The sequence below is a fragment of the Drosophila yakuba genome, chromosome 3R (genome assembly GCF_016746365.2).
Source record: "Drosophila yakuba strain Tai18E2 chromosome 3R, Prin_Dyak_Tai18E2_2.1, whole genome shotgun sequence".
Lineage (NCBI taxonomy): Eukaryota > Metazoa > Arthropoda > Insecta > Diptera > Drosophilidae > Drosophila > Drosophila yakuba.
The window spans coordinates 12,407,213-12,431,441 of NC_052530.2; the positions used below are offsets into that span (position 1 = coordinate 12,407,213).

General features: G+C 43.0%; 7 protein-coding genes across 12 annotated transcripts; 3 read left to right on the top strand and 4 right to left on the bottom strand.

Moving 5' to 3' along the window:
* Positions 1-124: 124 nt before the first annotated feature.
* Positions 125-9,461, bottom strand: LOC6536548 (protein anoxia up-regulated). Of its 6 annotated transcripts, none has more exons than XM_039376624.2 (8): positions 9,244-9,457; positions 5,236-5,262; positions 4,212-4,688; positions 3,965-4,077; positions 3,436-3,566; positions 1,223-1,424; positions 642-1,161; positions 125-554 (listed from the first exon to the last, which is right to left on the bottom strand). In XM_039376624.2, the coding sequence occupies exons 1-8, from the start codon at positions 9,316-9,318 to the stop codon at positions 342-344; spliced, it is 1,758 nt and encodes a 585-aa protein (XP_039232558.1). In that variant the 5' UTR covers positions 9,319-9,457; the 3' UTR covers positions 125-341. The 6 variants fall into 6 exon arrangements, with proteins under 6 accessions (XP_039232558.1, XP_015047826.1, XP_015047822.1 ...); XM_015192336.2 differs by lacking the exons at positions 125-554; positions 642-1,161; positions 1,223-1,424 and adding exons at positions 1,993-2,418; positions 2,482-2,528; positions 3,137-3,304 and having other exon boundaries at positions 9,244-9,455; XM_015192340.3 differs by having other exon boundaries at positions 125-1,161; positions 9,244-9,459.
* A 2,136-nt stretch (positions 9,462-11,597) lies between these two features.
* Positions 11,598-12,940, top strand: LOC6536549. The gene is made up of 5 exons (XM_002097089.4): positions 11,598-11,874; positions 11,926-12,061; positions 12,137-12,290; positions 12,349-12,535; positions 12,624-12,940. The coding sequence occupies exons 1-5, from the start codon at positions 11,780-11,782 to the stop codon at positions 12,835-12,837; spliced, it is 786 nt and encodes a 261-aa protein (XP_002097125.1). The 5' UTR covers positions 11,598-11,779; the 3' UTR covers positions 12,838-12,940.
* LOC6536550 lies at positions 12,896-14,386 on the bottom strand. The gene is made up of 4 exons (XM_015192341.2): positions 14,253-14,386; positions 14,011-14,166; positions 13,792-13,958; positions 12,896-13,734 (listed from the first exon to the last, which is right to left on the bottom strand). Exons 1-4 carry the CDS (start codon positions 14,384-14,386, stop codon positions 13,067-13,069), a joined length of 1,125 nt encoding a protein of 374 aa, XP_015047827.1. The 3' UTR covers positions 12,896-13,066.
* Positions 14,387-14,688: 302 nt separating this feature from the next.
* Positions 14,689-16,231, bottom strand: LOC26534884 (39S ribosomal protein L37, mitochondrial). The gene is made up of 4 exons (XM_015192342.3): positions 15,971-16,231; positions 15,561-15,908; positions 15,216-15,496; positions 14,689-15,160 (listed from the first exon to the last, which is right to left on the bottom strand). Exons 1-4 carry the CDS (start codon positions 16,144-16,146, stop codon positions 14,736-14,738), a joined length of 1,230 nt encoding a protein of 409 aa, XP_015047828.1. The 5' UTR covers positions 16,147-16,231; the 3' UTR covers positions 14,689-14,735.
* Positions 16,232-16,500: 269 nt separating this feature from the next.
* Positions 16,501-18,534, top strand: LOC6536551 (RNA-binding protein 1). Its single transcript, XM_039376870.2, is given in 4 exon segments — positions 16,501-16,624; positions 16,701-17,066; positions 17,546-17,553; positions 17,556-18,534. Coding segments are annotated over 3 exon segments (432 nt in total). The 5' UTR covers positions 16,501-16,624; positions 16,701-16,749; the 3' UTR covers positions 17,663-18,534.
* A 79-nt stretch (positions 18,535-18,613) lies between these two features.
* LOC6536552 (protein arginine N-methyltransferase 1) lies at positions 18,614-20,412 on the bottom strand. Its single transcript, XM_002097092.3, has 4 exons — positions 20,272-20,412; positions 19,927-20,208; positions 19,629-19,858; positions 18,614-19,521 (listed from the first exon to the last, which is right to left on the bottom strand). Exons 1-4 carry the CDS (start codon positions 20,272-20,274, stop codon positions 18,900-18,902), a joined length of 1,137 nt encoding a protein of 378 aa, XP_002097128.1. The 5' UTR covers positions 20,275-20,412; the 3' UTR covers positions 18,614-18,899.
* A 287-nt stretch (positions 20,413-20,699) lies between these two features.
* On the top strand, positions 20,700-23,356 carry LOC6536553 (DNA replication licensing factor Mcm5). Its single transcript, XM_002097093.3, has 4 exons — positions 20,700-20,987; positions 21,042-22,152; positions 22,211-23,032; positions 23,095-23,356. The coding sequence occupies exons 1-4, from the start codon at positions 20,836-20,838 to the stop codon at positions 23,209-23,211; spliced, it is 2,202 nt and encodes a 733-aa protein (XP_002097129.1). The 5' UTR covers positions 20,700-20,835; the 3' UTR covers positions 23,212-23,356.
* Positions 23,357-24,229: the final 873 nt, after the last annotated feature.

Below are 24,229 nucleotides of genomic sequence, written 5' to 3' on the forward strand. Positions count from 1 at the left end.
CCAAATGAATATAACGAAAATAAGTATATAGATATCGAACTTATTTAAGAGTCTTATAATTGGCTACAGTTTAGAAGAACTTTACAAAAAAGAAATGGTATTTTTAATGAAATGCTGTGATAAATAAGGTATCTTAATTTTGATTTATTCAGCAAATTTATAAAGATTCTAAATTTAGAACACAACATTTTGTTGATTTAAGATGAATTTATGAATTTACGTGACACCTAATATTTGATTATCCACCCCATTGCCCCGTTTAAATGGTTTTCTATTATTTTTATTGTTTTTTTTTTTTTTAATTTTTAAATTAGGTTGACAGCATGATGATTGTGTAGAATCTATTCCTCCTCCTCTTCCTCGTCTTCCTCCTCAGCGTCCTCATCGACATCCTCCTCGTAGCTGTTGCCACCTGTGGGGGTAACATTAGAGCCGAGCTCGATGATCGGCTCCTGTTCCTCAATGGGCGTGACGGGCTCCTCGACCACGGGCTCGCTGGTTTCGTTGTCGTTCTTCTGGATGGCCTGCAGTTCCTGGGCGGCAAGCTCGGATTCCTGGCGGGCGATCTCGGCCAGCTCGGCGGCTTGGCGAGCAAGTTCTCCCTCGCTCTCCTTCTCGATCTCCGCCAGGCGCTCCAGCTCCTGCTCACGGACACGCTGCTCCTCCTCCAAACGAGCCTCTTCAGCGACACGAGCCTCTTCGGCAGCCTTTTGGGCAGCTTCTTCGGCGGCACGAGCTTCCTCTACAGCCTTCAGTGCGGCTTCTTCAGCGGCCTTTTGGGCAGCTTCTTCAGCCAGACGAGCCTCTTCGGCGGCCTTTAGAGCGGCTTCCTCAGCAGCCTTCTGGGCAGCTTCCTCGGCGGCCTTTTGGGCGGCAGCCTCCTCTGCTAGACGAGCTTCTTCGGCAGCTTTTTGGGCAGCTTCCTCGGCGGCCTTTTGGGCGGCAGCCTCCTCCGCTAGACGCGCTTCTTCGGCAGCTTTCTGGGCAGCTTCTTCAGCGGCTTTTAGGGCAGCTTCTTCGGCAGCTTTTTGTGCGGCAGCTTCGGCCTGGACAGCTGCCTCGGCAGCAATTTTGGCGGCCTCCTCGGCAGCCTTTTTGGCCTTGGCAGCAGCCTGCTTCTCGGCCTCAGCTGTCAGACGTTCCCTCTCCTCCTTCAGAGCCCTTAAAAAATAAAAAATATTTAATAAGAAAGGTCCGTTTAAACTTGTATAGGGACACCCACTTCTCTTCTCGACGCTTGGCTTCATCGGCTTTCTGGGCACGCTTCTTCTCCAAGTCCACTTCGTCGAGAGCCTCCTCGTTGACGGTTAGAAGACGCTCTTGACGCAGACGCTGCTTCTCCTTGGCCTCCACATCGAGGGGATCCTCCAGGGGCCTAGGGGCAGAAAATTTTCTAGATGGACGGTTAGGATCCAACTCGGCATCTGAAATGTAATGCTTGTCAGAAGAAGCCTTACCAAAGTGCGTAAGCATTTGTATTTTACTTTTCTTTTGCATTAAATATCCTTCACTTTGTTGTTCACTCGGCTATGTCAAATACATTATACTTATACTTACAATACTTACTATTGGGATCGGCGATTGTTGGTTTTCTTATAGACGAGGCAAGGAAAATTGCAGATACAGTAGACGCCAATGTTTTAGAGTATTGTGTGGCATTAATGGGAGTTTTTAAAAAGTTCTGGGTATGAAGAATTGAACCAAAATGTGGTTAATGGGTTAAGCATACATACATATATACATCTCAAAATGCAAAAAAGAGTATATGAAGTAAGCTAGGGTCTCGAAGTGTTGTACTGTGTATATTTGCGTCATATCCGAGATATTTTATAATTCAGCATCAATCCATTAGTCATCTTTATTTACAAAAATTGGAGCAGATCTTATTATATCTTGCCTGATATACAAAATATCATATTCAAAAAAAAAAGAACGGCAGCCACTTTCTAATCCATAACCCCACTGAGCCGACCGAGCCCACAAGGAAAGAGATGCGTTTACAAATTAATATATTGATACATATTTGTAAGTAACTATCCCTAAAATGTGTTTACATATGCATGAACATAAAATTGGTTAACAAAATTCGCGCTGACGTCCATATTTTAAATGCCAAAAATTATGCACATGAAGTATTTAATAGTTCGTAAAATCAGTGATCATGAAAATATATAATTTAAAAGTCAGCTTCTTACTTAAGTTACAACAAATTGAAAGAGAATGAGTTAAGTATCTACATTTTGGTGAGTCACATGAAAAATGTTAGTATCACAAGTGATGCGCTGAATATGTTTAATTCTCAATTATTTCGATCTTTAAAGCTGTTCTGATCTGACTTGTGTAAATATTAGTCTGAGTAGTGAAAGCGCCAGAGTGTGTCGATATCAATTGTTCATCTTGTAGATATCGGCTAATTGTCTACCACGCAAAAGAAAGTCTTTTAGATTGGTTTATTTAAGAAAGAGAAGTGTATGTCCATACAAAAATCAGGCATGTTATCATTTAGGCCTCAACTTCAACAGCTTCAACTGGAAAGAATCAATCAATCATAAAACGTATAACGTTAGTGAAATACAATGAACTGAACAATTCAGGATGCAGCAACCAAATATGTAAGTTAGTTACAAATGAATTATTTAATTTATATCCTAAAGCACCGTATTAAAGAACCTTTTATCTCGAAATAACAATCGTTGTACAATCGTTGTTAATGATAAATATAATTGGAGGAATATACTGAAAGAAAATTATTGGACAAGGGGAGTACGAAGTAATGCGAATTGGTATTGATCAGAGCCAATCTATAATTTTGATTTGAAGCCGATGGTGCTCATAAACATGGTAAAATCAATTGTCTTTAAGGCAATGTTGATTAATTATTTTATATTCTGATTGATTTGTGATTGTGAAGAGAGAAGTATTTTTCGTAAATTTATTCTTTTTGAATCGGGATAGTAACGAGAATTTAAATTAAAATTTTGTAAAGAAAAGTCTAGTGCATATCCTTGTCCTTAAATATGCACATCTTAATGAATGGTAATAGTTTGGCGCAAACATCTATAACATTTATGCTTGAGTGATACATATATACAGGTGTCATAATCAAGCGAAATGTAAGAACACGAACAGTACTTACCTTCCTTCACAGGAGCTTGGGATTTCTTATCATTCTTCCAAGTCGGGTGTCTAAGGTACCAGGACAAGAGGTTAATATCAGTGCGAACTTTGTCCGTATCGTATAACGGACTTCTAACATTATAGGCCTTGTCACCGCAAATCCTTACTGATGCAAGATGACTTTTACCTTTTGTTATTTAATTGTTTAAAGAATGCCATTTAATAACCATTTGCTATACATATAAGTTATCTAACCACAGTTGTGAACAGAATACATAGTGCAGTTGTCTTACATTTGCATTTCGAAACGCAACTTACCAACATATTTCACTGCTGGCCTCGGGTAGTGCGAAATATTGTGAACTTCCTTGGCGATATGACGGACAGGATTGGTCACACGGGCCACATAGGCATCCAGAGCCAGTTGGGAAGCCGGCTCATAGGTGTAGCTAGAAGCATATACACACAGGCATATATTATATATAGCAGAAAGATGCTTTATCTAACACAGTCTACAGAATGTAATTAAGGGTCTCCAATTATTATTTTTAGCAAATCAAATGTATCTGTCATATTATTGCGCCGAAATTATGCAGGCGCACATGGCGTATGCGCAATCTCAGCACAGAAATGAAGAGTGGAACGAATGCGCTTATTTTCTATGCCAAGGGCCTTCTAGTTTCAAGAATGTGCGCCAAATTGCTGCCATGTACATATGTACATATATAAAGATATAATTGGATCCATGTAGGTGTTATTGTATCTATTTTTGGTTCTTAATGTCCAATGTCCTCATTGTAATGGAATGTGCTGAAAGGCCCATTAGGTGCTAATGACCCCTACTTACCCAGTGACGGGGAAGGGAGTGCAGCTACGTGCACGGCGGACCACGGGAGTGTGCAAGTCACGAATCAGAGATTGCGCGCGGTTGCGAATCCGGCTTGTTTCCTCGGAGAAGGTCTGTAATGTGGATGCAAAGTTAGAGTGGGGCCAAATCGAAAACAAATCGTCTTGAAGCGAGGACCCAGAACAGCACTACTCCAGGTTCTGTGTATCTACGAGAGCAACGTGCTAAGTATGCTGGACCAACTTACGGTAAAGGGTTCGGTATTGAGGTAATTGGTCAGGGCGCGGGCACCGTAACCAGGCGGCAGCCTCTTCAGATAGGAGGGCACAGCGCGAACCGGGCTGGTGATGACCCTCACCGGCGAGGAGGTGATCCTCAGCGGCGACAGCGAACTGCGGGGAGCATACACCCGGGTGATCGTGGTCGGGCTGTAGGAGTAGGACGGCGTGTACGTGGTGTACGATGTCGGGATGTAGGTCGAAGTGTAGGTAGGGCTGTAGTAGGTCGATGGCGTGGTGTAGGAGTAGGTGGTGCGCTCCGGCGATGAAATCACTCGGGTCGTCGTGCGGACAACGCGAACAGGCGATGGTGAGTGTATGACGCGGGAGACCACGCGGGCGGGTGAGGTCACCACGCGGATGGGCGAGGTCACCACCCGGGTTGCGCCGTAGACGCGGCGGGGCACCGAGTAGCTCGAGTAGATGGGGTAACTCGACTTGTACACCTATTTGGCAGTGGATTTAACATTCAACATTAAGATAACATCGAATATGCAAGCCTTAATGATTTTGATTTGCTTAGCGGAATGAGAAGGCAGAGAAAATAAATATGAACATAACTAGAAATAGAAACGTAAACCATATGTACGTGATCTCTCGATTCAGGGAGATTTGGCTGCTCTATGATAGGTGTTTAGATCAGTTATGGAAGTAGACAACTACATCTCTAAAATGAATATGTATGAAATGATAACTCATGAATAATGCATCGTGAAAATGCTCTCTACTTTCCGATTATTGAACTTTATAATGACATGGGATTGTGGAATTTACTGATTCATCCATATTTTGATTAAATAGGTTTTCTAGCGGTATAAACTAAATAAGACTATGATGTGAGGGCTTATTACTAACCGAGTCTGCTTTTCCAGTGACGATGATGTGATGGATGTGATTGAACAGTGTGATAATAGTCAATAGAAAAGAATAGTAAACCATAGAAAGATGGATGACAAGCGATGTTGGCGATAAGGATGAAAACCAAATACTTACACGAGTTACTTTCTCGACCGAGGGGTACTGAAAGTAATACAAAATACGGCAATTCAAGTTTTGGTTCAAAAGAGTTGAGTTAACCCTCTTATATCTTGACAGAAACGGCGTAGATTTGTTAATCCTACTTTGTGTCTGCAGTATGAATATCGTATCGACCTCTATGTATGCTCATTTCAAAAAAAATATAATATAACTTCGTTCATTTGAGATAAGACCGTGTTTATTTTATTGTATCACAAATATGTTTTAACATGACTTCTTGAGGGTTGCAAATACACACAGAAATTGTTGATCTTGTTCAGTTAATCTAGTCTATATGCGAAACTATTTGGTCATTAGTGGTGATTAGTCCAAGTCAAAACGAAAATACATCATCATCGAAAACATCGTATACATACATATGAATATAAATATGGGGCACTCAAGGTTAGCGGGTTAAGTGGATTATTTGCAAAAAATGTATATATTTATATATATATTCAGAACAATGACGTATTAGTGGGCACCATAACATTCAAAGCCGTGGACAGCCGACGCCGATCCATTGACGCAGTGCATCAGTGCATCCTACACGTGGTAGGAGAAGTGGCGGTACTTGGTGCCGCCGGGCAGGTTGCCGCTGGTGGTCGAGGAATAGCTGTAGCCGCCGGGTCCGGCGCCAGTGGTGCTGGTCCGCTCTGTGCTGTAGTTGTACGAGCCGCCGGGACCGCTGCGCGACGTCTTCTCCACGGTCGACGTGTACGTGGAGCGCTCCGGGCGGTACGAGTGCGGGTTGCTCGAGTCGTAGCTGCTCTTCTCCACGGACGACTTCGAGGTGTACGAGTAGTCCGAGGCGGCCCGGCTGCGGTGCGAGCCCGGTCTGTCCGTGCACAGGTCTAAGCGTGGAGTCTATAAATTCCGATTTGATAGTGATATAGAGATAAGGTTTGGTTTGGTTTTGGTTTTGCTTTGGTTTCGGCATTGGCATTTGCAGCACAAGCATCATTTAAAGGTAATGGATAAAACTGGCTTCTGCTGCTCCACGAACTGCTGTATGCAAATGGCCAAAGAACGCAAGGCGACTCATTCGGGGAAATTGAAACATGTTCGAACTGTTTTACTTTAGAGTTAAGAGCTTAATGCAACCATCTATGCACACAAATGCTATGAGTCTATGGATGAAACGTTAGATACATGGGTACACAGAGAAAAAACCGCTGGCGGCTTATGGATGGAATATCATTAAATTGGAAATATTTTAATGTTCAGTACTGAACGAATTCAGGATAAAATAGCTAAAAGTTGTTCTTTTTCTCTGTGTAGAGTAAAAACTTGTACACTGTTTAGTGGGTTAACACAGTATTTAATGGGCTATGGCTAGACTAGATGTAGGCCTATCAATATTTTGAATGCTTTTTCAGTTTTTTTTGTTTGTTTTAGTTAGTTATGTGTCCTTAGATACGATTAGATTCGTTCGACTAGGCTTCGATTGGGTTCGGGTTTTATCGGTTGTGTTGGGTGAGTGGCTATCCTCCTCTAGTAGGAGTACTTGGTGACCATCGCGCCAGACCTCTCGTTGCGGTAGGTCTCCCGGCGAACTGGCAAGGATTCGGAGGCAGCGCGATGGAGTCGCGGCAGCTGGGCGTCCAGACTGTCGCGGAAGGTGCGGCCGGCGGTATTGCCGCCCGCCTCCACGGTGTCGATGTGCTGGCGCACCATGCCCAGGATACGCGTCCGGTTCTTGTCCCGTGTGGAGACGTACGGCTCAATGGGCTCGTAGGCCAGCTTGTAGTCGGGCTTGATGGAGGCCCGATTGATTGGGTCGAGGATCGACCGCTGGCGCCGCTCGAGATCGGGACGCCGCACTCCGAAGGCGGTCACCGGATCCGAGATGAGCGACGGCCGCGGCACGAACGGAACTTTCTCCCAGTCAATTGGTGTTCTCTTCGTTCTCTGCAATGCCCAAAAGTCCACAAGTTTGTTTTTAATTTCTGGGTCAGCCGGGGATTAAGCTGTGGCTCAGTGGTTAGGTGGTGCAGCGAACGGGTATCTCAACTGGGCGGTGCGTTGGGTCTAAGATATATGTACATATGTATATACAGTGCGCGGGCGGGTCATTTATATACAGCATCGTTGGGGCAGTGGTTGAGTTTGGTTTCAGATCGGTGTGCTGGGTGGGTCAAGCTGTATCCAATAACATCGAACATCCTTACATTATGACGCAAGATGCATAGCTACACATGTGTCTGAACCCTAGGGTGGACCTGCATCTTTTGGCTTGCACAAGACTTAAAAAGATATTACGCATACGCAACGTTGCCTTTGCATGCACAGTTGGGATGCAAAAAGCTTGCCTACTTAACTGGTTTCTATTGAACTTGAGCAATGAGAATTTAATTTCGTTCTTCCAAAAGGTCCACCCTAGTCAAAATACACATATGTACATATGCATATTGATACGACGTAGTGTGGTTGTGAGTAATGTGCAATGGGAGCATTAAGATGGAACACAAACAGCAAACGTATATATATTTACAGCAACTTAGCTAAGTTAATTATCAATTAAGCAAGTTGTCCGGCACTCTAACCCTAAATACCAATAATCAAATCTCAATAAAACGTATCTCAGAGATACACATCATCGGCATCAACGTAGATTGCCGTTTTCATTCATCAAATCATCGGATTATCACTATCATTATAAATCATAAACAGCAAGTGCTTGTCCAAATGTATATGCATGGAACACAGAAAGTGTCCAGACAAGATCGATCTCTTGGGGATTCGATGTACATATATATCCTTGCTTTGGATTATCATCACATTAGACTGTCGGAAAAATGGGCATTTTGTTGTTTCTTTAAAGCATTTATCTTCTAATTTTCGAATATTTTGCGTTATTTTGTTATAGCTTCTTGCCATGGTTTGCCATCGGTTTATTTGAATATATTATGGAAATCGGAAAGATATTTTTAGGATCAGCAAAGAGCGAAATGCGCGCGCATATAGTATTACACATACAAAAAGCAGAAACCACGGCCCGTACAAAAGCAAATTATCGAGAGAGCTGGCTCCGTTTCCTCCGAGTTTCATCGAGAATTCGCATGTGTTTGGAATTCCACTCGCCCGTATATATATTCTAAACATTTTTTGGGCACCAGACCAACAGACCAGGAGACCAGCGGACCAGACGGACCTCGGCATTTTGTAAATAATAATAAAATAGATAGAGAAGAAAATGTTCTGCCTCCGCTGAATTCTTAAAATGTATTCGCGTGTTATATTTGGGAGATGAGTAAACACGTATATCCGAAAGAGATATGAAGATCATCGCGCAGCAATAAATTTGCAGAAGATTCAATTCCCACGATCTCGCAAAAATTGCAATCTTTTCACACTCGCATCATTTTGTCAGAAAATTTTGTCACATATTTATTATTTCGGTCTGGTTTAATTGTGGTTAGACTGTGTATGCACATAATTCACGTATAGTATTCAGTTATTAAATTGTTAGAACTAGGTTTATGTATGAATTACTACACAAATGCTTACACTGAACCTGAAAATGCTATATACATCATATGCAGAACGTCTAGGTGATCACAAATCATAATATCTTTGAGCACAAGGACATTCTGTTGTGAAAGACCAGCTAGTTAGGTACTGCAAGTTCGATACGATATTCATAATTGGTAGACACTTTACATTCAAACGTGTTTCAATTTCTCAAGTAATCTGCTCGCTTGTCAGAATGAAACCATTGAGTACAGCAAGTGGGACACAAGCGCTTAAAACTGAATTCTTGTGACTACAAATTCGATTAGCCATTAGCTAACTGATAACTGATAACTGCTTTCAAATTTGTCAAATTTATCCGCAGCGTTTCGCATTCACAGCTTGGTTACTTGTTCAACTGCTTGAGTTTTCAGTTTGGCAACTGTACGCACAGATATATTTCACAGATTTAAATCGAGGAAAACCACACTACCGTATGTCAAGTAAAAAGTTCTATTTCGAAGGGCTTACCGTAACTGCGTAGGAAGTAGTCACCGGCCTCGAGGAGTAGGTTCTGCGGGTCGTAAATCCACTTTCGTAAACCATGTTGCGATTTTTAGATTTGGATGCTTTCAGAGAGTTTTCAGATAGAATTGTTCGTTGGATTTTGGTTCGGATATATCGTCGTTGCGTGTTGTTCACTTGACGCCCGTTCGAGTTGATCTGCCTGAGAATCGCACGGAGCACTTGCTTATAATTTTTTGATTTTCAAAATTTTCACAGCCTTCGTTCCCGCTCTCTCTCGCACGCTCGACCCATACCTCTTTCTCTGTCCATCTCCCAAATAAACTTATTTTTGGAATTAAGAAACATTGACATCTCTCCTCGCAAAAGAGCGAGCGAATTCTGTTTACATAAAGCCAGCACTTTTCATACAGTTGCGTTCGGAAAAGCCTATATACCAATGTACAGCGTCTAGTGCTCCCAGGATATACTTGTAGAGCCCTTTTTTCTTCGAAAACAAACGTCACGGATTTCTTCCAGAACGTTTTAGATTAGCTTAGAATTTAGATTTGGCGTGGGATAATGCGATATGCAGTTAATGATGGCATCTGATAATGCGGGAAAGTGGCCCTTTTTGGCATTGGCTAAATTTGGGTCGATAAGCATCAAAACGATTTGCAGTTTATTTATTTATAAATCTGGTACAATATTTTCAATATAATGAGCAATTATTGAACATGGCAATTACACGATTTCTACATTTAATTGGCTTTTAGCAATATGATTACATGTACAAAAGAATAAGGTTCTAGATCTAAATCGTTTTGCCTCATTCAAGATATTTGCGTTCAAGTAATCATCATTCAACATATCAGCGTTCAAATCATCATCATTCTTCAGTAATTAATTACCTAAAATTGATAGAATGCGCTGCAAAGTATTGGCATTTTTTAAAGCAAATAAGGCGTGAAATTAAAATCCCGAGAGCAATTTATGGTCAGTGGGTATCACCTGTGGACCGGACACAGAGCTTTCCACACAAATATCTGGATATAAATTATTAAAAAAATACAAAAATGAAAATAAGATAAAAATAAATGTTGTTTTCCAACAGTTTGAGGCCAGATTACTCATACCATCTTACAATAAGATCGGAAACATGTATTCGTGAACATATAAATAAACTGCACATCATCCTATACCCACATATTAAATCGGGTGTGTAGGTGTTTGCTTGTATATAAACAAAACCATGGCAGAAATTCAAAAAAGCAAATTCTTTATGACATTAACCTTAACGAGAGGCAATGAATGACTCGTAATTTCAAGGCTGCCAAAGTCAGCCTAATCGGCGAACAAAAATGTCATTGAGCACTGACTTGGAATTTAATGTTTTCTTTGTATTAATGGGGTGTAAATAGACATTGAAAAATTAGCAGAAAATATAGCAAATTCTTCAAAGACTCTTCTTTGATTAAAATGATAAGTCGGCACAACATTTGTGCAACATGCTTATCTTCATAATTATGTTAAGAGATATTACTTTATGTATGCAACACGGAAAGGTTTACTAATCGTCCATAAAAGTATTCAAATCTGACATAATTCATTCATTATTTTAATGTGAGATGAAACATGGAGGTCATTGTCTGGTGACCCTGAGGTCGAATCTTCTGATCTGTAAGATCTTAAAGAGATTATTTTCAAAAATATGTATTTACAAAATATCAATGTAAAGTACCATATACAAAAGAGCGTCGAAAAGTCAGTGAATAAATAATATGAATTTTTGAAATGTTGATTTAATGTTTGATAATACGCTTATTTACAAAATTTATACAGCAATACACTTTTAGTTGTACGTTTTATAAATATAAATGTAAAAGCCCATATATTCAGGCCCGTTTGAATATAGACGAAAGACGAGCGGCAAGAAGTCAGTGACTTAATACCAGAAATCTCTTGGTCGGATGCCCCTCATAATGATGCAAGTGGCGCAGGTGCAAACACTTCCATGTGTCTCCGGTCCCGAGTCGCGATTTCGATCCATTGGAGTACATAGATATGCGACTTTTGGTTTCAGATGCATGGCTGCTCAATTTATCCGCCCAGCCAGCGTGTGGTTGTTTGTTGGCGTCTTCGCATTTTTTTTGTGTCTGCGATAATTTTGTTAAATAATTGAGTATGCAATGAAAATTGCGCATTACAGCGACATAAGTACGATGAATGGTCTTTCTTTGGGGGGTTTACTATGCGTGTGTGGGGACATAAGTGCCTATATGGTTACACACACCTGTTCGTTCGTTCTGCTAGAATGAGTTTCTTTCCTCACTTTTTCCCAAATACTCGCATAAACGGCATTCAAATCCGCACGTTGCTTGACATTTTGTAATTTGAACAAATTGCTCGCATTTTTGGGCAACTCCTATAAATAGTGGAGTTGCTGCCGCTGGAAATATTAGTTTGCAGCAGAGCGAACGACTCGTTGGAGCCACGTAAAACCGCCAAAGGACTATTACTAATTTACCCAAAAACTCAAAGGATACCTTCGTAAAAGTGCATAATGAACAGAAATTACATTGCCATACTCCAGCTGCTGGGAGTGCTGGTGGTGCTGACCTACGCAAGTGCGATCCCCAAATACGAAGATAGCCATAAGTAAGTGACTTATAGTAACCCATATGCAATACTTATTTGAAGTGGCTTCAGGTTCTATGCGGATAAGGCGCAGAGGGATAGATCGTACTATAACGAAAATAAGACCCAGCCCAGTGAACCGCAGACAGCTTCCACAAAGGATAGACTGGAGCGCCTGGGCTATACCACTGGCTACGGATCCCTAAATGTGCGTAACCATTATCAGAACACCCAACTCATGGGCTATAAAAATAACATTGATCTTTGAACTGTAATTATTCAGGGTTACCCTGGCGGTACTGGACTATCCGTCTACAATCCCATAAAACTGGACCTGGGCGGCGTTGTCTTGGGCACTCTCGTGGGCATTGGCGCCATTATACTCATTCCCAAGATCCTATCCGCCTTCCATGGTGGTTACGGCGGATACGGCCGCAGTAAGTGGATCACGTTTAGGGAAGTAGTATGATAAAGTTAATGTTCGGTAATTTGCAGGCGAGGACAGCGACCTGACACCTCTCAGCAGCATGATTAATAAGATTGACGATGTTTTGGGCCAGAATAATATTGACTCCACGAGTTGCATGCAACGTGCTGTGTGTGGTTATGTCCGCTCTACGGAATATAATATGAAAGCCGGATCCTCAGACCAGATGGATGAATTTATTCATATGCTTTCGGAGTAAGTGCAACATTCAAGGCACACTGCAAACTTTAAGGCACTTAATATACATACATACTTACATACACTTCGATATACTTATTTCTAGAAACGCCCTGGTGGACTACCTCCTCGATGGAACGGCTATAAAGGAGGCATTGGAGCATGGGAAGCGAGCCAACGATCGAGCCTGTGAAGAGGTGTACTCCAATTGTCCACTGGACAGTAAATCAGCCACGGATATTCTAATGAAGCTGATGCCAAAGAAAACCCCTCAGGGAAAAGGAAAATCATCTGGAATTTCCCGAGAAAAGAAGGTTTAGTTAATGTTGTTCTCTTAAATGTCAGAAAGATTGTTTTCCATACGCATACAACCAAATATTTTCTCAACATATTAATAAACTCCATTGTGTTATCTTTATTCAACTAGCTTTTGTGCTTTTATAGGCTTTTCTAAAACAATTATCAAGGCCTCAGGCCATTTACCATATAATTTCTTTAGATTGAATGTTTAACGATTAATTTTTAAGCATTTGTGCTATTTTAATATCTCTATTCTGGCGTCTCATCCTTAGCCGCATTGCCGCTTAAAATAATTTGCAATTGCTTTTCCTGCTGTTCAATGAGCGGCAACCATTGCTCCGAAGGGGCTATAAACTTGGTCGGTTCAAAGTTGTGTATTTTACCCAGTTCTCCCAAAACCGACCTGCGGTGCGCTTGATTCTCAATCATTATGTGTTCCAGCTTGTCTACCAAGTGGTTGGACTCCGTGATCAGGTCATCGATGGACTGCAGCAGGGCGTACCAATCTATTTTCTGGGTGCCAATCAAGGCATTACCCCTCAATCGAAAGGGAAAGGGAACAAAGCTACGCCAAGGCTTAAACGACTCGATGGTGTAGGGTATAAAATGTCGCTCTGATTCCATTTCCACGGCATCGTCATCAAAATGCCAGGATGCCAAAGTAGGAGCCAAGATAGTGTTACTCCCACTTCCCCTCGACTGATTCAGTTCATCGAAGTTGAGCCTCCGTATCTTGGCTATCTGATCGCCAAGTCGCTTCTCCACATCGGAGATACCATCACTGTCATCGTCATCTGACTTGGGTAGGTAGGAGTTGACCAGATCCTTGTTGTAGGCCTTCGGCAGTAGCGTCTGAGTTTGGCGCGAAACGGTAGGTACACTGTCGGTCATTTGGGACATCGAATAGGTAAGTACATCTGCAAGTATCTGGGTTATAATCAACCAAACAGCATATCTAACTTATCTAAACTTACACTTCTCATAGCCATCTTTCTTTTTGGAGTACTGTCCATCGGTGAGAATGCCTACGTCCTTGAGCAGAATAAGATCCTTCTGTACCCCGAAACTAACTTCCTTCATGAGCTTCGTCGGCACAAAGTCCGTCTGCAGGGCCACATTCGCCTTGCCAGCTCTTAGTCGTCTGTATGGAAAGGCACTTAATAAAATTTAAATTCTATAGTTTAACTAATAACCTCGAAGCATCCAGTAACTTGGCCCGAAGCAAGGCGCTCTTATCGGGCTTGGTGAGCGTGGAAACGCTAACTGCCCGCCAAGGAGGTCGCTTGGCCTCATTTTCCTTTTCCTTCTCCGCAGCCAGCTCCTTCATGCGTCTCCAACTGTTTTTGGCTCTAAAGAGAAGGTATTAAGGTATTATAAAGATATTGTGTAAATAATGTGTAATGTATTATAAACAATGGGCTACAGTATTACCCACCTACTCAATGAGGCGCTACTCGAACGAATGGTTGAATGCGGAGTACCTTGTTGGTCATCCACACTTTGCGACTCGCTGGTTTCCGATGATGTGCCACTGTTGTTGGAGCTGGTACTCTGCTTTAGCCTACTCATGGTAGCGAGTTCTTTGCCTTTTTAAACTTTAAATGTGTGTGGGTGGAGAAAACTTTGCTTGACGTCTCTATTAGCAGTCAATACATCGATGCATAAACAATTTAGTGCATCCTGGTTGCTATGGAGTCGACTGAAGCAGTTGGGTATGGGAACTGGGATATCGACCTGTGGATGAAGGGAAATAACAAGGCGCCAAATAACTTAGACATTTACACCTGCTTAAATCACCCAGTGTTGACACTCTAGCTATAACGCTGTTTCTAGTTTTGTTATATGTAAATAAAATAATTTCATTAGCCATATACAGACATAACAAAAACATATTTTATTATTCAGTAAGGTTTCTATTTTAGGAATTGTTATAGAAAGCGTTAAATATGCGGAAGACGTCGCCATTGTAATTGTCCAAATGCGTTCGTCCACCTTCGTAAGTGCACTCAGAAAATAGATCGTAGTTCTGCTTATGGAACCAATAGTTCTTGGTAGTGCTATTGGCGCCAAGATCGAGGGTATTCAGCTGCAGCACTCCGAAGTGGAACGTCCTTCCGTCAGTCTGGACGCTCTGCACAACAATTGGTTTGGGAAGTGCTCCTTCAACGGAATCCCCATGTAGTTGCTTGGCTCGAGCGGCAGCCACAACGAAAGCTTTGACCAATGTCCTTGCCTGCAGCTGAGCAGTTGTAACCTCCGATCCGTGGGAATTTTTAACTAGGTTTTTGTTAAACACCGTAAATATGGTGTGCGGGTGGGAGCAGCTGATGTCCGTACGCAAAGCTAATGGAATAACCTTATTAGTCCAGCATCGGGTAGTACTTATTGAATAACTTACGATATAAGTTCTCAGTTTGGTAAATGTGGTATTTCGGAATCGATATCGTACTCTTCATGGGGTAAAGATCAGGCAAGTCTCCTTCAAATTTTCCCTTAACAGCTTCGATGGCTCGATTGGCAAATACCACTTTCTCAGCATTGATAGAAAATCCTAGCAGATCCCCATCTTTATTTAGAGAACTCTTAAAAGAAGCGTTGTCTATCAGCTTTCTTCGTACAGAGACTGAGCGACCGGCCAGTTTTTCACTTTCATGCAGGAGTTTGTTTACCAACAGGCGACTAAAAAGATATACGAACATATTTACTTCTGCTATAACTATGCAGTATAAAGTTATGAACTTACTTGACCCTTTCGTGTGATATTCCGTAGGAGCGGGGCAGGTTAAAAGCCGGTCGCTCCGGTAACCTCACCTTGGGCAGCTTGACTTGCTCTGCATCAAGCACGTGGGAGGCCAGAATTGCATGCCGGACGCTCTTGTCGACGGTATTTGGCAACTGCTGGCTGGCAATGGCATCCTCGATCTGCTTTGGAAAGCTTTGGATCTCAATGGAGTTGGTCAGCACCTGAGCCTGTGGCAATCCACCAATTAGCACACTGTGGTCGGAGTAGGAGTGGCAAACTGTGGGGTGCCAGTCGGGGTGACTGCTATCTTCGGAAACCGCCTTCTCGCGTGTGCCAACAATGTCCACCCTGCAGGTAAAGTCAAATATGTTACCAATTACAATGAATACTTGTTTCCCATTGATACTCACAGTTTTCTTTCCACTTTGGTGTTCAACAGATCCTCGGGATTCTTCACCTGAACACCGAGTTTTAGAAGCTCCGCGACGGCTCCAGTTTCCTTGGGCACTCGCCTACCCTGGACCAGCCAGTGCTTCTTGAAATGCCAGCCGATGTGCTGGGCACAGAGGGTGTTTGTCAGCCTCATTTCAGTGAGGATTTGCTTATGTTTTCGTTTAATGAAATGAAGCCCGGCGGACTGGTTATGAAACTCAGTGTTGCCAGATGGAGAAAGAATATCCCTGCCCCCTTGCCAGAAAATATAAAATTTCTTTTAGCGATGTGAACGCTTAAGTCACGGTTCAAACTGCAAATCGTGAAACCGTGACTTAATTTTTTTAAATGCATTTAATTTGTTTTTTAAGACCATATGACTTTGCATTTATAAAAAGCTAGAATGGCAATAAAACATAACTGTAGTTTGTTTCGCAATAGTAATGGTTAACACTAGTAATATTTTGAAAAAAACAAAATATCACATTTCTACAACTGGCGATAGCGATGCATCGGCTCTCGGTGCCACCACCAATTTCGCGTCTGGTCACATTTTTGGGTAATTGTAACAAATAAAGGAAAGGCGAGGAGCTTTGTTAAAATTTTAACAAAATTGGGTGAGATTTTAGAAGGTAAGTGCTTTAAAAGGTTTAAAAAATATAGCTGCGTGCACGGCGAATGTTAGTAACCTGGATATTCGTGTTCTAGTCGCTCACTTTCTCCCGCAATACATACGATACCGCACGACCCGACAAAAATGCCGCGATACAGGGAGTGGGACTTGGCCTGCAAGGTGTATGTAGGCAACCTGGGCTCCTCGGCCTCTAAGCACGAGATCGAAGGCGCTTTTGCCAAATATGGACCCCTGCGGAACGTGTGGGTCGCCCGCAATCCGCCTGGTTTCGCCTTCGTGGAGTTTGAGGATCGCCGAGACGCAGAGGACGCAACGCGCGCCCTAGACGGAACACGCTGCTGCGGCACTAGGATTCGCGTGGAGATGTCTTCGGGTCGCTCCCGAGATCGCCGGCGCGGAGAAGGTGGCAGTAGTGGACGCTCTGGTTCCGGTCGCTACAGGTAATTCTACGACGAAAGACTGTACTTCTGATGGTACTTGACTCAATGTGTCTCCCCAATGGAATCATGGATCACTTGACTCCGAAAATTGGGTACTTTCTTCGGAATACTAAGCATATAATGGCGAGCTAGTCTCCAACCGTCCAAACTAATCAATTCTTATCAAAACGTATACAATTTGTTATCGAAATTTCATTGGAATCATCGCAAAAACATTAATTGCTAATAGCAAACATGTACATTTTCCCGCCTTTTTCTGCACGTGATAGAACAGCCTGCGAAAAATGTCAGTTTTATTGGTACTTCTCCGCAGGCTGTTTTATTCAGGTCCAATTGACATGACATCTCTTTACATAACATTTATAATTTAAAATTGACTTAGTACGTTATTCAGACGAAACCTACAAACTGTATACATATATTATCTACGATCCAATCATTTAGTGGTTGTTAAATGCGAGTTATCGACACTTTTTCAGGATAACTCCTCGGCTAGAACTACTTCCACTGCTACTTCTTCCTTCTACAACATCAACAATCTACAACAGCAACCATCTTCACAGCCACAGCCAGCAACCTTCAACTTGCAACTCTAAATTAACCATGTTCAGCGTCACAGCCTCACAGAAGTTTTGATTAGCAACCCAAATGATTTCATCCTAGAAGAAGCAATGCAGTCGCCCAAAGAGTTCTACTTATGAAGTTATCCTGCGTATCCTTCAAATAATTGCTTACAATTATTTCTTTAATTTAGTTGCCTATAATACGAGGGTTCGCTGATAAATACGAAGGTCCGCTTTCTCAAGTACTTGACTCTTGATGTCGAGAAAACTGGCCTTAATCGCGTTTAACGCTGACGATTACAGCTACTATAGATTTGTCCGTCCATTTTTTCATTGCAAATTTATCCGACACCAATGTAGAATGCTTTAAGCCCTAAATGTAGGTTAGCGGTTGGTTCAAAAAGCAAAAGCAGCAGCAGCAATAAAACTCTAAACTTAATTGGTCCCCAGCTTAATTCATAGAAACAAAACAGTTTGCACAGCTTTCATTTGTGTTTCCCCTGGTAATTTGTTTAAATAATGATTCCGCAGTATTTAACACACCTAATTTGCAGCACTTTGTAAGGCGCGTATGTACATACACTTCTTACCATTCTAAGCTGATTTTATTTCATGTATTTGAACTTTAAAGTAACCTTTTCCTCTTTACCAATGCGTTTATTTCAGGTCCCGATCACCACGTCGCTCCCGATCGCCCCGCAGCCGCAGCTTTTCGCGCGATCGTCGAAGTCGCTCGGACTCTCGCGATCGTCATTAATATTTCAAAAAGGATAACGTTTAAGCAGTGTCGCAATCGAAGAAGAAGCTGGCTTAGGCCGACTTTTATATAGGATGTCCTATGTTGATTGCGATGTAAGTAAATTTACTTCAGATGACAATATAAATCTTTCGATGCATTCTTAAAATTCCTTTTTTTTTACTAAGAAATAAAGACGCACAATCAGCGAGTTTTGATTGGTTTCATATATCATCAAAAGCCGTTTGTTTCCAGCAAAAGGGGACGTGCATGATGCACTGTTTATTATGTGAGAATTGACGTGCTGCTGTACAACTTTCTTAGAAGTATGTTCGGATAATAATTTAAACAGGCGCACGAGTGTAAAAATATTATGTATACTAACAAAGGTACACTTTAAACTTAGAAGACGCAACACGAATTCGTTGCACATTTCGCACTGGAATAAACCTTACGTCTAGTCATTGTATGCATCCTCGCTGCAGGGCTCTGAGCCCCATCTGAAATAGCAGATCGGATTGGTTATGGCGACCCCTAGCGCATGCGGTATGTGTTCGACTCCTGAATTTGAGACAATTCGCCCTTGAAATTAATGTCGATGACAAAGTCCAGATCACGGTTGTTCCGCTCGTTGGGCTTCATCTGGAACGTGCCTGTGATCTCCTCGTTTTTCTTGGCCGTCATGTGGTCATCCAGGTAAAACACGGTTTGCTTCCAGTGCGTATATGTGGAGTCTGGGGACGTACTGAACCCAAGACGCTTGTGGCACTTGGTGAACTCTATGTTGAAGTAGGTGACTAATGCCTGCACGAAGTCGTTGCGCTTGATGCACAGGCTGAACTTGGACGAGAAGTTGAGATCTGCCTTTTGCACGGTATACAGGTCCACCTCCTTGACCATGCAAGATGTGGATACCACTTGCTTGGGATCGACCACGTCGACCAGTGGCTCGGTTACGGCCACCTTACGGATGCAGCTCATGTCGAAGCCGTAGACATCATCCCACCAGTTGATCTTCTCGTCCTTGTACTGTCGGTCTTCGATGGCAGTGATGTACAGCGTGCCCCTGTCCGGGAACATCATGCCATCCTTCTTCAGCCACTTGTCCCGCGCGTACAACACTGTATCCAGCATGGACTCGTAGAAGAGGCAGTAACTAGAGTAGGGACGGCAATGAAATGGTTAGCAATTAGCAGTCAAACCCCAGTTATAAATATGTAAAATTGAATATGCCAATAATCTTAACCACTAATGAAGACCTACCCCATCCACTCGGAAATAATGATGTCCACTCCCTCAATACCATTTGGAAGCTCAATCTCCTCAATCTTGCCCTTGACAACCTTGATCACATCTTGCAGATTGTTGTCAATAACCACTTGGCGGGCGAACTCGATAATGTTGGAGCAGTCGACGGCGATCACCTGAGCGGCGCCGGCTTTGGCAGCGAACATGGACAGAATGCCGGTGCCGCATCCTACGTCCAGTACGGTCTGCAAAGAGGGGATTCCCCGGTAAGAAGGGCTATGCAAAATAATAAAACCCCGGAAGTTAACCCTACCTTGCCCTGGAACAGATGCTTGTTGTGGTACATGGCATTGCGGTATGTGACGGTGCGCACCTCGTCCTTGAGCATCTCCTCGTGGATCCCAAAATGGGCATAGGAGTCAAAGTAATAGTCGCGGGACGTCATCTCGTCGGCGTTGGCATTCGCATTGGGATTATCACCGGTGGAGCCCTCCGCGGGCAGCTTCTTCGCCACATTGTTTGAGTTCGCATTTGAATTGGGCGTGATGCCGGTCGCCGATTCCACAGCTGCCTCCATGGGGATGTCTGTGCTGGCCTGCGAATAATGTTCGTCAGCTACTGGTCTGTCGATTACCGTCACATTTTGATCAAAACTCACCATTTTCTAATTTCTTCGGCGTCTCTTTGGTTTTTCACGTCGAAAAATTAGCGACTAAATGATGGGACTGTTTCTACAGCACGCTAGTTTAAAATGTCGCTTAACAACACTGCCCCCAGACAAAAGCTGAAACCAATATCGCTATTTCGATACTATCGGTTTTACTGAAATTCTAGTATTTTTAAGGTGGTCGTCTCAGTTGGTCGTGTAATGTATGTTTCATATAATATAGCATAATAAAATATATCATTACATCGATAAGATTAAAAAAAAAATATACACGAAAAAACTTATATTTATTGGTTTATGAAAAGGTGCAATGCTTCTCGTAGCAGTGCTCTTTCCCTGTTAAATGCATAAAACAGGAAACATGTATAATCGGTATTTCCAAATAAATACCGATGGTTTTACTGTCACGTGTTCATCTCTAGCGACCGCTTGGCCGGTAATTTTGGCGGCAAGATATTCGCACATCGCATTTACTAAACAGAACGGAAAATAAAGCGAGGCAGAAATAGCGTCTATTACCACAGTTCCACTTATTAACTTCGTTTACCTATCAAAATGGAAGGCTTCGACGATGCGGGTGTCTTTTTCTCGGACAATTTCGGCGGAGAAAACCAGCAGGATGCGCAAATTAACTTGCAGGCGGTGAAGAAGAAGTACAAGGAGTTCATTCGCACTTTCAACGAGGAGAACTTTTTCTACAAATACCGGTAAGTGGACTGCATCTCCTCATCTGAACCACCCTAAACGTAATCCTCCTGCAGTGACACCCTGAAGAGGAACTACCTGAATGGCCGTTACTTTCTGGAGATTGAGATGGAGGATTTGGTGGGCTTCGATGAGACTCTGGCGGACAAGCTGAACAAGCAGCCGACGGAGCATTTGGAAATCTTCGAGGAGGCTGCCCGGGAGGTGGCTGACGAGATCACAGCTCCCCGGCCGGAGCATGAGGAGCAGATGCACGACATCCAGATTCTTCTGAGCTCCAATGCAAATCCCACCAACATACGGCAGCTGAAGTCGGACTGTGTATCCAAGCTGGTTAAGATTGCCGGAATCATTGTCGCAGCCTCGGGAATCAGTGCCAAGGCCACGCGGATGTCCATCCAGTGCTTGTCTTGCAGTACGGTCATCCCGAATCTCAAAGTGAATCCGGGTTTGGAGGGCTACTCCCTACCCAGGAAGTGCAACACGGAGCAGGCGGGCAGACCCAAGTGCCCGCTGGACCCTTTCTTCATCATGCCGGACAAGTGCAAGTGCGTCGATTTCCAGACCCTTAAGTTGCAAGAACTCCCCGACTTTGTGCCGCAGGGTGAGATTCCCCGCCACTTGCAGCTCTTCTGCGATCGTTCGCTTTGTGAACGTGTGGTGCCCGGTAATCGTGTGCTTATCCAAGGTATATACTCAATTCGGAAGGTGGGTAAACCCTCCCGCCGTGACGGTCGCGAGAAGGCCGTCGTTGGAGTCCGTGCTCCTTACATGAGGGTAGTGGGCATCACCGTAGACTCAGAGGGTGCGGGCGCCATCTCCCGGTACAGCAACATCACATCCGATGAGGAGGAGCACTTCCGGCGAATGTCCGCCTCTGGAGACATCTACGAACGTCTCTCACAGTCGCTGGCTCCCAGCATTTTCGGTTCGCGGGATATCAAGAAAGCTATTACTTGCATGCTTTTTGGCGGGTCCCGTAAACGTTTACCGGATGGTCTGTGCCGTCGAGGTGACATTAACGTCTTATTGCTGGGCGATCCTGGTACTGCCAAGTCGCAATTGTTGAAGTTTGTGGAGAAGGTGGCGCCCATAGCAGTCTACACTTCGGGCAAAGGCTCCAGTGCGGCTGGTCTCACGGCTTCGGTTATGAAGGATCCTCAAACGGTGAGAAAATACTTTCCACACCTAATCCTTGCAAACTAAATGATGCATTATGTCGTAGCGCAACTTTGTCATGGAGGGTGGAGCCATGGTGCTGGCCGATGGTGGCGTGGTTTGTATTGATGAGTTCGATAAAATGCGAGAGGATGATCGTGTGGCCATTCACGAGGCCATGGAACAGCAGACAATATCCATTGCCAAGGCCGGCATCACGACAACCTTGAACTCACGCTGTTCGGTCTTGGCAGCTGCCAACTCCATTTTCGGTCGATGGGACGACACCAAGGGCGAGGAGAACATTGACTTTATGCCCACAATTCTGTCCCGTTTCGACATGATTTTCATAGTCAAGGACATTCACGATGAGTCGCGTGATATTACCCTGGCCAAGCACATCATCAATGTGCATCTGAGCTCTAACAAGTCGGCGCCTTCAGAGCCGGCCGAGGGTGAGATATCGCTGTCAACATTCAAGAAGTATATTCACTATTGTCGAACTCATTGCGGTCCGCGCCTGAGTGAAGCTGCCGGCGAGAAGCTAAAGAGCCGCTACGTGCTTATGCGCAGTGGAGCCGGACAGCAGGAAAAGGCATCTGACAAGCGACTGAGCATTCCCATCACTGTGCGCCAGTTGGAGGCTGTCATCCGCATCTCGGAGTCGCTAGCAAAGATTCGCATGCAACCGTTCGCCACAGATGAGCACGTGAACGAAGCACTTCGCCTTTTCCAAGTGTCTACCCTTGATGCTGCGATGACTGGCAGCTTGGCCGGCGCAGAAGGATTCACGACCGAGGAGGACCAGGAAACACTCAACCGCATCGAAAAGCAATTGAAGCGTCGCTTTGCAATTGGATCTCAAGTCTCGGAGCAGAATATTTTACAGGTCCGCACAGAAGTCTTATGAATCGTATGAACACCTTTACTTACAATTCTTTCTTTACTTAGGACTTTTTGCGCCAGAAATACGAAGAACGGACGGTAATGAAGGTTATTCACACCATGATTCGACGTGGAGAGCTTCAGCACAGGATGCAACGGAAGATGCTCTATCGTATTTGCTAAATACTGTTAATCAATTCATTATTTTTCCATCGTTAAATGTATCATCAATCATTTCGTCACGTTAATTGTATTTCCATTTTTATTATTAAGAGAAAACCACATTCTTTTCTATTATATGAGCCGAATAAACCAAATTAAATCTTTATTTTATTCATTCAAATGCTGCTAAATATTTCAACTACAATAATACAGTGATGATTTAGGAAACTAAAAGTTTACAGAATAGATTTCTTTGATACTTACGGTGGGAAATCCTAGGTATTTCAAGAGCATAAGTCAGTCGAGCCGGCAGACTAGTTGTTAGATAAATATTTATGATTGTTTACATTAAAAAATGAGATTATAAGCAATGTCTAAATTCTGTTTGTTGATAATGCTTGGGCGAAACACATAGACCCTTTCGTCGGCCTCCAAATTTCCGCACAAACCGACAATTTCGCTCTACATTCGACTGTGTTTGCCTACGTCATTCGGACAAATCACAAAAACCAATCATATCGCCTTGGCCACTTGCCAAATTTTTAAAAATATTTTTTCCTCTGTTTGAGAACGTTTATTACTTCCTTTTATACAAAACTCAATTAGTATATATTTGCGCATGCACATCTATGTACTTACATAGATACATTTGAAAGCTGAAATGTACTCAATATGTGCACAAATTTTCAAAAATACGTAAGCGTGTTACGTATGCTCGCTTTTGGCCATTTAAAAACAATGGCCAATATATATGAGCATTCGAAATATATGAATTTCCGGAAGGAAATCTTTACAATCTTGTTTACCACGGAACATTGGCGGAATGACTGTATTATTTAAAAAGTCCTAACAATAATATTTATTTCTCGTACATTTTTCTCAACTGACGCCACTTTGTTGCGTTTTAAGGTCCGAATGACGTCAAGTTGATCTAGAATTTATTGAGGGCGAATTAGAAACATGTTTCTCTAGACGTTTTCGAAAAATTCCAGAAGATCATGGACTTCATATCAATAAAAAACACCCAGGCTATGAAAAT

Bases quoted from the DNA above. Each gene is read 5' to 3' on its own strand.
- LOC6536548 (XM_015192340.3), bottom strand. From the start codon at position 9,318: ATGGTTTACGAAAGTGGATTTACGACCCGCAGAACCTACTCCTCGAGG. The intron at 4,689-5,235 runs GTAAGTATTTGG...ACTGCCAAATAG, and splicing joins CGGTCGAGAAAGTAACTCGT to GTGTACAAGTCGAGTTACCC. The intron at 3,567-3,964 runs GTAAGTAGGGGT...ATATGCTTCTAG, and splicing joins ACTCCCTTCCCCGTCACTGG to CTACACCTATGAGCCGGCTT.
- LOC6536549 (XM_002097089.4), top strand. From the start codon at position 11,780: ATGAACAGAAATTACATTGCCATACTCCAGCTGCTGGGAGTGCTGGTG. The intron at 12,291-12,348 runs GTAAGTGGATCA...GGTAATTTGCAG, and splicing joins TTACGGCGGATACGGCCGCA to GCGAGGACAGCGACCTGACA. The intron at 12,536-12,623 runs GTAAGTGCAACA...ACTTATTTCTAG, and splicing joins TTTATTCATATGCTTTCGGA to AAACGCCCTGGTGGACTACC.
- LOC6536550 (XM_015192341.2), bottom strand. From the start codon at position 14,386: ATGAGTAGGCTAAAGCAGAGTACCAGCTCCAACAACAGTGGCACATCA. The intron at 13,959-14,010 runs GTTATTAGTTAA...CTTTCCATACAG, and splicing joins AAGTTACTGGATGCTTCGAG to ACGACTAAGAGCTGGCAAGG. The intron at 13,735-13,791 runs GTAAGTTTAGAT...AGATACTTGCAG, and splicing joins GAAAGATGGCTATGAGAAGT to ATGTACTTACCTATTCGATG.
- LOC26534884 (XM_015192342.3), bottom strand. From the start codon at position 16,146: ATGAGGCTGACAAACACCCTCTGTGCCCAGCACATCGGCTGGCATTTC. The intron at 15,497-15,560 runs GTAAGTTCATAA...ATATCTTTTTAG, and splicing joins ATATCACACGAAAGGGTCAA to TCGCCTGTTGGTAAACAAAC. The intron at 15,161-15,215 runs GTAAGTTATTCA...TTATTCCATTAG, and splicing joins CCAAACTGAGAACTTATATC to CTTTGCGTACGGACATCAGC.
- LOC6536552 (XM_002097092.3), bottom strand. The intron at 19,859-19,926 runs GTAGGGTTAACT...CCCTCTTTGCAG, and splicing joins AGCATCTGTTCCAGGGCAAG to ACCGTACTGGACGTAGGATG. The intron at 19,522-19,628 runs GTAGGTCTTCAT...TCCCTACTCTAG, and splicing joins ATTATTTCCGAGTGGATGGG to TTACTGCCTCTTCTACGAGT.
- LOC6536553 (XM_002097093.3), top strand. From the start codon at position 20,836: ATGGAAGGCTTCGACGATGCGGGTGTCTTTTTCTCGGACAATTTCGGC. The intron at 22,153-22,210 runs GTGAGAAAATAC...ATTATGTCGTAG, and splicing joins TTATGAAGGATCCTCAAACG to CGCAACTTTGTCATGGAGGG. The intron at 23,033-23,094 runs GTCCGCACAGAA...TTCTTTACTTAG, and splicing joins CGGAGCAGAATATTTTACAG to GACTTTTTGCGCCAGAAATA.